This window comes from Drosophila ficusphila, unplaced genomic scaffold, assembly GCF_018152265.1.
Source record: "Drosophila ficusphila isolate 14025-0441.05 unplaced genomic scaffold, ASM1815226v1 contig_791, whole genome shotgun sequence".
Taxonomy (NCBI): domain Eukaryota; kingdom Metazoa; phylum Arthropoda; class Insecta; order Diptera; family Drosophilidae; genus Drosophila; species Drosophila ficusphila.
The window spans coordinates 15,766,315-15,778,446 of record NW_025064737.1 but is presented as its reverse complement, the minus strand read 5'-3'; the positions used below and the strand labels follow the sequence as shown (position 1 = coordinate 15,778,446).

General features: G+C 40.5%; 1 protein-coding gene across 5 annotated transcripts in view; it reads left to right on the top strand.

Annotated features, from left to right (window-relative positions):
- LOC108092144 (Down syndrome cell adhesion molecule-like protein Dscam2) overlaps positions 1-2,546 on the top strand; it is a 33,836-nt gene extending 31,290 nt beyond the window's left edge. For 3 of the 5 annotated variants that reach the window (XM_017191658.2, XM_017191655.2, XM_017191657.2), the window contains 2 exons: positions 185-412; positions 595-1,213. In XM_017191658.2, the coding sequence (XP_017047147.1) occupies positions 185-412; positions 595-857 (491 nt within the window). In that variant the 3' untranslated portion in view covers positions 858-1,213. Of the gene's footprint in view, positions 1-184; positions 413-594; positions 1,438-1,613 lie in introns of those variants that run through there. The other 2 variants (XM_017191659.2, XM_017191656.1) reach the window with 2 other exon arrangements.
- The last annotated feature ends 9,586 nt before the right edge of the window (positions 2,547-12,132 follow it).

Below are 12,132 nucleotides of genomic sequence, written 5' to 3'. Positions count from 1 at the left end.
CAAAGAATAAAAAAAATCCTTTCGTTAGATAATTGAAATACAAACTCTTGGAGGTATACCACTTCAAAAACAGATTAGTCTCCTTCAGACTGAAGTTATAATACCCTTTGAAAGGGTATAATTAGATAGTTATAATTAAATCCATTTTGATTAATAAATAAAATCATAACTTTTCTGTGTAAAGATGAGTCCACGCTGAGCAAGTCGATGACCATTGTGGCCGGTTCGCAGGCGGGACACTCGAAGAAGTCCAATGGAGGCCGAAGCGCCAAGAGCAGCGCTGCCTGCAGTGGAGTGGTGGCCGGATCGGAGTCGGATACCAGCATCAGTCCCAGCACAGAGTTCTCCAATATGCCCACCTACCGGGTGCCCTGCAAGTCGTCGCGCAGCAGCGACGGTCGGGCGGTCGTAGGTGCGTATGCATAATTAGATAAATATAACAGATAGCAGATACAAATAAAAATAAATATCATAAATATATGATATGAATACTTAATGCTTGCTAAACCATAAACATTTCTTTTTAATTTTAAAAAATTTTCCATATTACAATTAATTATTAGCTTTTAATTCTCTTACTTTTTGATTTTTCAGATATGTTCCGCCCCGACTCGAGCACCGAGTCCAATAATGACCAGGGCTCGCCGGCGCCCGAGAGGCGTCACAACACCCCTCGCCACGTCCTTGGAATGGGCATGGCCATGGGCCTGGGAGGCGGAGGCGGAGGAGGCGGGGCCGGAGGTCAGGGCGAAAAGCGGAGCGCCGGACAGCGCAGCCGGAAGCATGGAAGTTCGGCACAGCAGCCCAGCAACCAAACGTTGGAGCGAAGAAAGTGCCCTGGTAGTAGCAACAGGTAGTTCAGGTACCTAAACCCTAACCAAACCAAACTAAATTAGCAAAAGAAAAAGAAACAAAATCAAAAAAGAAAACAGCGTAGAAAAGGTATGCCATTCACTTCAAGAGCAAATATTTTGAGGTAACACTTGGAATATGTACATCAAATGCAAACAGGAAACCCAATATACAAACATTTAATTTGGCACACACTTAAAAATATTTTCATCAGTTTGGTTCAAGTGAATGGAATGCCCTTTACAGACTAGTTTAGCTGTCAAGAAGCTGTCTCAATCCCAGACTTATAAGCCAACTCTCTTGATGACCTCACCCCCGAATCTCTAGTTTAGACAGTGAGGTCGATGCGGAGACCGCGGCCTCTTTGGCCGCCTCCATAGCCGCGATGGCGGGGGCGGGGATCGACCTGTCCGGCGGATTTCGACCGCCGGCGGGATTCCACGACGGAAGGGAGCCGGGCGACCAGAGCGACTGCGAGCGGGAGCAGCGGGCGCTGGACTTGGAGGTGCAGCGCGTCATGGAGAGCACCGGGGACGCTCAGCTGGCCAAGATGGACCGCGAGGAGTTGACCTCACTGTTGGCAAGGTAAGATATCCGCCGCCTCGAATTCATAATGCCGCCCAAATGTGCTTGACCGTAGCTTGTGTTGCATGCCTGTAGCGTCTACCTACCCCGAACTTGAACTTGAACTTGATCTTGAACTTGAACTTGCACTTGAATCTGAACCAAAGCCAATACTAACCAGAACTGCGAACCTCTAGGTATCACGAGAAGAAGGAACAGGAGCGGCAAGAATACACGATACACGTATAATAGTTCTCACTGTACTCGGCAGTGACACTCAGAAAAAAACACACACGATGACATACGAACTGTGGCATTTAAATGCATTTAGCTAAGATCTTAGGTGTTGTTCAATAATTGTACACAAATTCCACGTTTATGGGACGGTTGGTTGCCAAATAATAATTTTTGTAAATAATTAACTCGCTGTTTATGGGAAACTTTTAACTAATATTTAGGATACAACGTACTTTATGTATTCCCTAAATTTTGCACAAAAATATGAATTTTTTCTAAATTATTAAATAAATACAAATATTTAATTCCAAATATCATTTTGTTTGGAACAAAGACTTACTCATGAACGTGGTTAGGAAAACAAAAAAATAGCTTGTAAGATGGCACCCAAAGTTCTCGCACACTCGATCGAGCAAATTAAAGACTATATCTAGAGACTATATCTATAGAGATCTAACTGACTATTGATTACTGATGTCCCCAACCGATGTTGCAAGCGATTTCTATTGATATTGAAACTGATAATCGTTACGAGACGAGTTGAACTGTATCTGCTAGCTAGTAATACTACCAATATATATATACATACATACAAGCATATATGTAATTCAATTTGTTGTGATAAATTACACTGTTCTGAAGTGCACGTTGATGCAAAAAACATGTCAGGTTAATGAACTGCATAACTCGATTGACACTTTCGGAGCACTCATAAATGCTGTTTATTTCATCGATGTCATTTGGTTTTTTCGAGCGACACTTTCATTCATATGTTAAATTGACAAAAATCTGTTACTGCATTTATTGGAAAAAGTAATAATTATGGAATTTAATTAAAAGTAGATAATCAACAATTAAATTGTATTGCTACCATAGGTAAAATATATACATACGAACTACACCTAAATTAATATATGTACGGAGATGAAATGCGGCAGAAACCGAAAAACCAAATACGGCAAATTAATTAAATAAAAGAAGTGTAAAAATAAACAAAATCAAATCGTGGTAATTTCATTAAAACCAAATTTGCCCAATGCCAAACCGGCTGATGGGAAAAAGTGTTCCACTTATCTGGTCAGTATCCTATTTCCTCCCCTTTCCCCGAAGCCCCAAATGTCGATTTCCATTTCCGCCTTCCCCCCGCCCCCTTCCCTTTCCCCTTGAGGGCTGTGCAAATATTTATGCAAGCAAATGAGAGCAAACCAAATCAATCAAATACAGTGCAGTCCAACCACAAGCCAGCGGTCGCCATCCAGACAAACTCCGCCATTCCATTCTGGCCGAAACCCGATTGGGAGGTGGAGTCCATGGGGGAACGCACGTCAGTTAGGCAATCAGTGGAAGTTGGAGTTGGCGATGGTCGCCACAATGTGGCTTCAATTTCACTAGGTAAACTAAACCACAAGATGCCTTTGACACACACTCACGTGCATATCTCTACCCAAAACTCGTATGCACCGGAAAACATGAAGTGGAAAGTATTTAATGGTGTTCGTGTATTATAAAATGTGCCAGAGAAACATAGAAATACAGTAAGTACTAAAATCAAATTATACTAAGGGTTTTTATTATAATTTTGATTTTTTATAATTTAATACTACAAGCTGAAAATTCGAAAGCCGACAAACTTTTTTAGTTAAATTTTTATTGAAAATGGTTCTGGCCTATAAGTTAGTTTTTCTCAGTGTAGAAACATACTCACTCAGAGAGACATTAAACATGCATGGCATGATGCTGCACTGTTTACCATCTGTTTGTTGCCGACTCGAAACTTTGTCAATTTTCACAAATGTTTCCAACTTTTTCGAAGTCATGTCAGTAAGGCAACATCCTTCCAGTTAGTCTGCGTGGCATTGTGACACACAGCCAGTGAAATCTAATGGGATTACGAAAGAGTTTGGGGCACTTGATGCAAAGGTAAACTTGCAGCATCAATGCTTGCATCATACGTTGCGTATACGCAACGATGGTCACTCAACAATTAAAACGAAACGTCCAGGTGGGGATTCTAGTAAAATTTAATTCATTCTGAGATTTAGTATTTAATAGGTATTGATTGATCGTTCTTATTATTCAGACAAACATTTCTAAAATTCAATAAAGAAGCTAAAGTATAAAAGCAAACAATTTAGAAGTTCTTTTAACATTTTCTGAAAGGTATTTGGTTACTATTGAAATTATCGGGAAACGCTGCTCAAGAAATGGAAATTACTCACTCCCCCCGATATTTGTTTGCTAACAATATCCAAACACTTAACTCGATGCTAGATTGTTGAATCTAAGCCAAGCGCAAAACTTTTGCTAATTAACATGAAGCTATTTACAAAGTTTCCAATTCACGTATCGAACTGTTTATGGAGTACACACATTTTGGAGGCGTGTGTATTTGGAAGGGCAAAGTTTTGGGGGCTCCCCTTAGTTTACAAGGACTTGCGTAATCAAAGCAGTAATTGGCTGCATGTTGTGCCATTGTGCAAGTCTGCCTTTCTGCTCTGCTATGTTGCTATTAATTATGGCATGGCCTTACGGTCTGTGCTTCCGATTGCCATCTAATTAAGCATGAAAACACGGACCGCAGACGTAAAGAGTGCACTTAAAATTAAAAACATTCCGAATTGTCGTATATTTCTTTTAAACAACACAACAGAATTTGTATAAAAACAGGTAACGCACAATGTTTTCTACTCAGCAAAAATGACCCATAAACACAACCACTTTATTTTTGCCTATACTTAAGACCTTTATTTGGATTTTAAAATATGTCAGGCCTTGTTTTAAGTGCAGAAAGATAGTTGTCTCCTCCAGTGGAAAGTTGAAGTGCACTTAAGGCACATGCAAGTTTTATTACGCTTTTGCTTCATTTGCAGCCGAATGCGGAAATCCCCCAAAAATCGATTTGGCAACCGCACTCCTGACAGTCACTTTGCGTTTGTCGTATTTAGGCTTAACGCTGACATGATTCTCGATTCTTGTCGAGCGAACTCGTAGGTCCTTCTGGCCGTGTCCTTATGCGTCGCTGGCTAAGGACTTGGCCAAAATCGATTTCAATTAGTTAAAGCTGCAAGGCTGGCAAGTCTACAACAAATAAGCACAAAATTGCAAGGGGATAAATTTTGGCAGCAAACACAATGGTAGGCAATCAGCTTCTAGGGGCACCACCACCACTACCGACAACAACAACAACAACCACAACAAAGACAACAAGAACCCAGGCAGATACAACACCACCACCAACAACAACACGGACAGTAATGCAATTTAAGCAAATTCAAAACCCAAAATTGCTAGAGGTTAGTAGTACAAGCAGCCCACTTGCTCCATGTAGTTGTAATGCACACAGGAAGCACACACAGCAACACACGCTCAGTGGGAACACTCATACACTCAGAAAAAGGGAAGATTTTAGATAATCAAAAAATGATTTATGTACAAATTTTCTTGGTAAAATATTCATATTTCGAATTCAATTAGATGGTATTTCAACTGCTTTTAATTTTAAAAATTGGTGATTTGTAGTTTTCAGTTTTGAACATTTTTGTTTTTATTAGTGTATGCAACTCACAAAAGCAGGACGCTGCAACCGCACTCCTGATGCACTCGCATTTAATAACGACCTCAATAGCCCGCACTGTGCTTTCTACAGCACTGAAAAAAAAAATGTCTGCTGGTATGTTAACAGGTTTTAAACCATTTAAAACGGTTTTTCCGTCAGTAAAATCCAATGCTTGAAAAATATTTGTTTTGTTGAAAAATGATGTACACAACAATTTCGTATTTTTGTCTAAGTGTACCTGCCAAAGATAGTCCAGTTCGGTTGGCCTCCTGGACGCAGGACATTATCTACAAATGCCGGGCAAATGCAAATGTCCTTTGATGCATTTGCACATGGCGCCCAACTGAGCGACCCCTGCCATCCGTTCTTTAATCCCCATTCCCCACAAATGTGGGGCCATCCCATCGAGTGCGTAGATTGAAAAGCAGCCTGTGCTGCTGCCTCTGTTCAGTGCCTTTAATTAAAATTCGCAAATTACTAAAGGTAAGCCCACTACATGTCTTGTCATAAATTGCTGCAACTGTTTTAATACGAAATGACAGGACCTTTTCTAGCTTTTGGCTTGCCGTTAAAGTTCTGTTGATTTATACCCCAAAGAAAATGCAAAATACATTGCCACATGACAGCCGTGTGTGTCTAACCAAGAATATTATTCGAAATTCAAACATATTTCGTGTGCTCTCCGGCTGTCGAAATGTAATTTATTAAAATGAATGCATGAATTTAAATGTTAAAAGTCCTGTTTTGTTATTTTTGATGATTTAGTAACTGAAAGCACAATTTTTAAAGGATGCAATAAAAGAGCTTAACATGTTTAAATTTAAGTTATGAAAGTACTTCATTCAATATTAAGATGCTAACGCTTGTGGTGTAAAAAAAATATTAAATTTGTATTTATTATGATATTTATTCTTACAATAAAAAACAATGCATACTGGAAATTATTTTTTATAACTTTCAAGTAATTTTAGTCAATGGTATTGCAGGGTTCCCCGACATAAATGTTAAATTAAATATTATTGATAGGTAAGGCTGTATAAACACTGTTTTAAAGCTAGCAGGAAAGCTCAGTCCAGGGCAGGGATAACTTAACATAATGAGCAGGCATGGACCATCGAGGCAGGATACACTGCGAAGTGGGAATCAGGATCAGAAGCTGCCGCCGCAGCCACTGCCACAACCGCCGCCACAGAAATGCCAAACAGCTGCTGCCAAAGGCACTTGATGCTGGATTCCGGATTCTGGATGGTAGAGCCAGTGAATGGAGATGGAGATGGAGCACTATGAGGCAAAGAGTTGACTGCCTGTGTGCATCCTTTATAAAGACAGGGCGTAAAAAATGCAAAGAAGTGTTACAAATACAAACAGTCATGGGGAGCCAGACGGCCAGACAAACACACAGTCGTCGGTTAGAGGGACGCACAGCCAAGTGCAATTCATGTGGGACTCACTTAAATAAAGTGCTTTTGCATTGCCTGGCTGACTGGCTGCCGGGATGCGGACGCGGATGCGGGATGCGGATGCGATGCGGATGCGTTGCGAATGCCGGATGCTGCCGCTCTCTGATTATTTGAATTATCACAGGTTTATCCATCCACCCACGGTGAGCAACATGTGTGGTGTTGGATTCATTATAATTCCTGCCACCGTTCAACTATTTAACACAAAAGCCTTTGTCGCACCCGCTTGGTCCTCGTTTATGCATTCAATGGAATTAAACTGTTTCAAACGCCGTTGAAAAAATAAAGGCAATGGAAAGCCAGAGGCGTTTGCAGAGAATGGTGGTTTCGGGGGGCTAAATTAAAATTTGTTTTTTTCAAGGCTCCTTTAAACTTTCGATCAAAGCGGGCCTAACTTTGTATGAAAACAGTTTTATAAAATATAGGTATTATATTTATTCACGTAAAAAATGTAAAATTATTGAAATCTGCGTATATAATGGTACTAGTTAAAACTCTATGTTCGATTTCGATTTATTGGTTTCTCAACCACAGATTGTTTCCGTGTAAATGGCAACTGTTGACCCCCTGGCGATGCTTAGCATACCCCCACTGCCCCAGTGCGTTTCTTTCTGCTTTTACGAACCAGTTTTCCACCCCAAACTTAGAATTGGTAATTTGTTCCAGCTTTTTTTCGATGTCGCTCGAGTTGTTCCTTCATGTCGTGTACTTTCCACTCCTCTACTCGGTCCATTGTTTTTGCTCATTCGAATGTTGATCGGTTTCCAGTTCCATGTGGGTTCGTCTTGTGTGCAGTAGTCATTGATGGTGGCGCATCTGGGAGTCGTCTCGATTGCCTTGGGTACATGGGAACCGATTCAACTGGAAATAAAGCCAATTGACTGTACAGCGACAAATTCAAATTGAAAACATTTATGTCAGCAGCACGACTCTCGTTCATGAATGGCAATCAGGGGTTGGTTGTTTTGAGGAATAGTTCACAGTAATTACAGTTCACAATTAAGTGAAAACTAATGTCAGAATAAGTCATCATAAATACATAAACTAATTTTCAGTCAAAAGATTAAAGTATTATTCCCAAAATAGAGCACAAATCTGTTTTTAGCTTTAAACATATTGTTATTTTAAATTGTAAATATATGCTCTCATCCACTTCATTGGCTTAAATTCATTGGGGCCGACAAACTATGCTTTTACCTTGCCCTTTAAAATCCCTAATTAATTTCGGTTCGATAAACACTCTGAACAATGGGGAATGTTTCGTTAATGCATCCCCCTCCGGATCGACCTTCCCCTGCGGCACTCTCGTAATCAATGTTATTACAATATTGCCCACAAAATCATTATCGCAAACTTGTAAGCCAAAAAAAAACTGTCCTGTTTAATTAAACTGGCGCTAAATTAATAGACGGTTGCAGCAGCTGCAAAAAGTGAGGGGAAGGTAACTGGCGCCGGAGGGAATGGCCGAGTAATCAGGTCAACAACTGGCCGGTAATTTGAAATGTGCATTAAGTCGCACGCCGGGGAATAAAGCAGTGGAGGAACAGAAAGCAAAGAGATACGGATCCCACGCAGTATCAGATACAAATATACAGTTATCGGTGCGAAGGATATCCGCCAGATACACTTTCCATCGAGCATTTCTTATTTATTTAATTCGCTCTGCACTCCTCCAGAAATCACAGCACTGAGAAAGAATGATTTTCACTATCACTTTAGAGGTGATGTCAATTAAAATACATTTTCCTATGTTGGTAAATCAATGTGTGAAAAATAAATTTTATAAATATGATAAAGTTTTTGTAAATAAATAAACAATGGCAAGTCCTAGCACACCAATTAAAGTTCGAAATCTTAACTCTTTTTTTTTTCGCTGTAAAGGAATTCAACAAAACAGATAAAGCGATGGACGTATGTTCGCATAAAAAATTCACGAACGGAAATGAAAATTCATGAGAATAAAAATCTAATCAGAAAAAAATGCGAAACAAAGGGGACACTCACCCACTCAACCACTCACCCACTCCCGCTGAAGGATGGGTATCCCCAAAGAAGGACCATCGAAGGAAGATGGCGCAATGGAAACAGGAAAATAAGTTGAAAGGCACTTTTTGCGCTTGAGTGCTGCCGCAAAGCGTGTCGCAGGCCACCGGAAACGGAAATTCACAGCCGGGCCCAGGACTCCGGCTACTTACTCCGCCGGACGAATGGACCCACGGACAAACGGACGAACGGACAACCGGACGGACAAAGTCCCATGTCAATAGACAGCGACTGCCAAAGAAATACAACAGAGGCGAAAATAAAAAAAAAAGTGTTGTCAAAGGCAGAAATGCAAATTCTAAGAAAATGGCGAACGAGTCACAATATTTTAAAAAGCAAAGTGCAGAAAGCCTTTGTATAAAGTGTACTTGAAAAGGCTGCCTCTCCCAGTTCCCGATTATCCCTAGCGCCTTGAAGAGTCCTCATTTGCCATGCATGCTAATAATATGCATAAAATATGAATGCAATTACTCAAGCATTATTTGAATGCCAAGACGGGTCGTACAAAAACGCTTAAGTGGGGCGCTCAAGCTGGAGGACAATTATTGCGTTAATTGCCAAAGCTCCACCCAGAAATTCGCATTTCAAATTGACAATTTCTGGCTGCAAGTGAAAGGCCCTGGCCACAGCCACATGCTGTCACTCAAAACCGGAGACGTTGTCTTGATTTGCATAACCATTCTGGCTCCGGCGAGCGGAGATTTGCAGGTCGATGCGACCCAGCGCAACTGCAGTCTGCAGCTTATTAATGCACTCCCCCCGACGGGCTTTAATTAGTCTAATTAAACGTTCGACTCACCTGCTTGATGGTCGGCGGTCAGCGAGTGCGCCTTCAAAGGTGTAAAGGTGTGCAGGAAGCGCAGTCATCTGGAAAATGGTAAGGATGTGGCGTCAGGCTCTCTATTTAAATAAGCATTTGCATACTAAAAAGACAAATTTATTTACAACATTTTATTTTTCTTTAGGAAATGTTCATAAAGTAACACTGAAGTATTGAGAAGAACAAAATAAAGTAATAAATAAATATATTTCTTATTGTATTTTAAACACATTTATTATTCAATTATTATGAAACACATTATCTTTGGTAAATACACATATTTGACATACTTCAAAAATATTTCATTATCAACTGTTTAAAGATTACTTAAGCATCCTACTTATTTCTTCAATGAGATTGCCTTGCCAGGAAACAGGATGTCGGAGCGCGCAGGCAAGCAAACTGTCAATTGGCCTCAATCAAATCGGAGCATTAAAATCGCATTAATGGTGCCAGCAAATCTGTGAAGATTGTCAGTCAGTCTGCCATAACGAAACTATTTTTCACGCGACTAACCCAAAGGAGGCCAGTCGATGCAGTGGGGCGTTAACGATAAAATGATTAGCTGCCACAGCAACCCACAGCCCACAATCCGCAAGCCACCCATTTCGCACCCACCGATGTGGGTCGTTGGCGAAGACAAGTTGTTAAGTAGCTGGGCGTTTGCAGAAAAAAAAAAAAATGAAACTTAATGAACTTTGGCAGAGAGTTGGGCTGGTTAGGGTGGTCTGGGTAGTTGGGTGGTTTGGATGGTTTGGGTGGTTCAGTTCGGTTTGGTTGAGGTCGCTGGCTAAACAACATTGACGCCAGTGGCAGCATATAAGCTCCATCCAGTAAATTGATGCAGGCACTCGACCCCGCCGCCCAGTTTATAGAGTATAGTGTACGCGTACACTCTGATTAAAAATATATGCATATATAAGCATGCCAAATACATAACCAACCAGAAAATATATATTTCCAAAAAAAAGTGTAGGAATGTATTAAGCATTGTTAAGAATCTCAAGCTCATATTAATCCTTTTTTTTTAATGGTGAATTTTTGTAAGCATCATAATTTTATAAGAATTTTTTTTTTTGAGTTTAAAATATAATATAGATTTTTTTCTGTGCGCTAAAACCAGTCGTAATGGCTGCAATAACCGCAACCGAATAAAATTCAATCTGTGAAATGCTCTGCGCTCTTGCATTTTCTGCTGACAATCTGCAAACATAAGTGCAGCAGGGCAAGCCAGTCGCTCCTGCTCGAGCTTGGGCCTTAGCATCAGCATCAGCCGTGGCATCAAGTTAAAAAGCACTCAGCGCGGCCAGGAGCAGGAGAATCCCGTATGTAACTACTACGGAAATGGCTGAAGACGTGGTCCCAGCATCCAGCATCGAACATTGGCATCTGGGAAACTCCTCCCCACTCCGCCAATCCCATCGGTTAACTCCCATTTCGCAGACAGCAGAAGAGAGTTTCCAGCGCCATTTGCGCCATGCACTGCATCAGCATCAGCGCATTATTGGATGATTTATTGACGTCGATATGCTTAGTTGAGCAGTGTGCAGCAGCCAGTTTTAGAGTGTGTGCACGCGTATCGACGACACACACACAATAACAAACATGCATTCATGTTGCAAGAACAGAACATGACTATCAGATACCTAGTATGCGGTTCATGAACTCAAAAACACGTTGGAGCTATCCTACATCCTATATTCCCATGTCTATAAATAAATAAAAAAAAATGAAAGTGAAGTGAAGTCCTAGTTAAATGATTGGACAACATAAATAGTAGGTTCTTTGTTAATAACTACTCAAAATAAATTTTTTGTTAGCCAAAAGAATTTATTTATATGCTATTTATTGATATTTAGTCTGGTATCAAAAAATTTAACATGGTATTAGCTTTGGTAGCATATAAATAAAAAGCTAGATAAGGATTTCTATTAAATATATAATACTTGCAATAATTCCCCTTAATATGCAAGGTACCAAAACCTTTCCTAGTTTATATTCATAATTTTTTTGTTATCAGCCTGCATATAGTATTTCCCCAAAAGTAAACCCCGTAAAGGGAACGCACAGACACCACTCTACATTAGCCTCATTATGAGAATGCATCGGCGTCGCCATCGCACAAAACTACAACCAACGACACAATCTCCCACAGTAACGTCTCCTCAACTCGATTCGATCTTCTCGAATTTTATTTCGAGTTTTTCGTTTTGTCAGCCGGCGAGAGCATATGGGCTTAATGTTCGATTGGAATACGCCACATTAAAGATTGGGCACGCGCTGCGCCGCAAATTGCATTTCGTTGAGGATGGGAAAATCATGCAACTATGCGTATGAATATTTTTTGGCTATTGCCAGCGGGTATGATAACGCTTGGCTGCATGTCCTTAGATATATTCGTATTTACGTGTATGGGATGCATTTTGCTGGCAGCGCAAACTAATTGCATGCGAGGTTCGTTGGATAAATGGGCTCTGGCTGGCGATCAATAAAAGCCAAAGGGCTGGCAGTCGATTGGTTTATGCATGCGGAATGCTTGCGTCTTGCCGGGGCTAAATAAAATACATTTTCCAGATGCTCCTGGCCAAAAAGGAGGACGA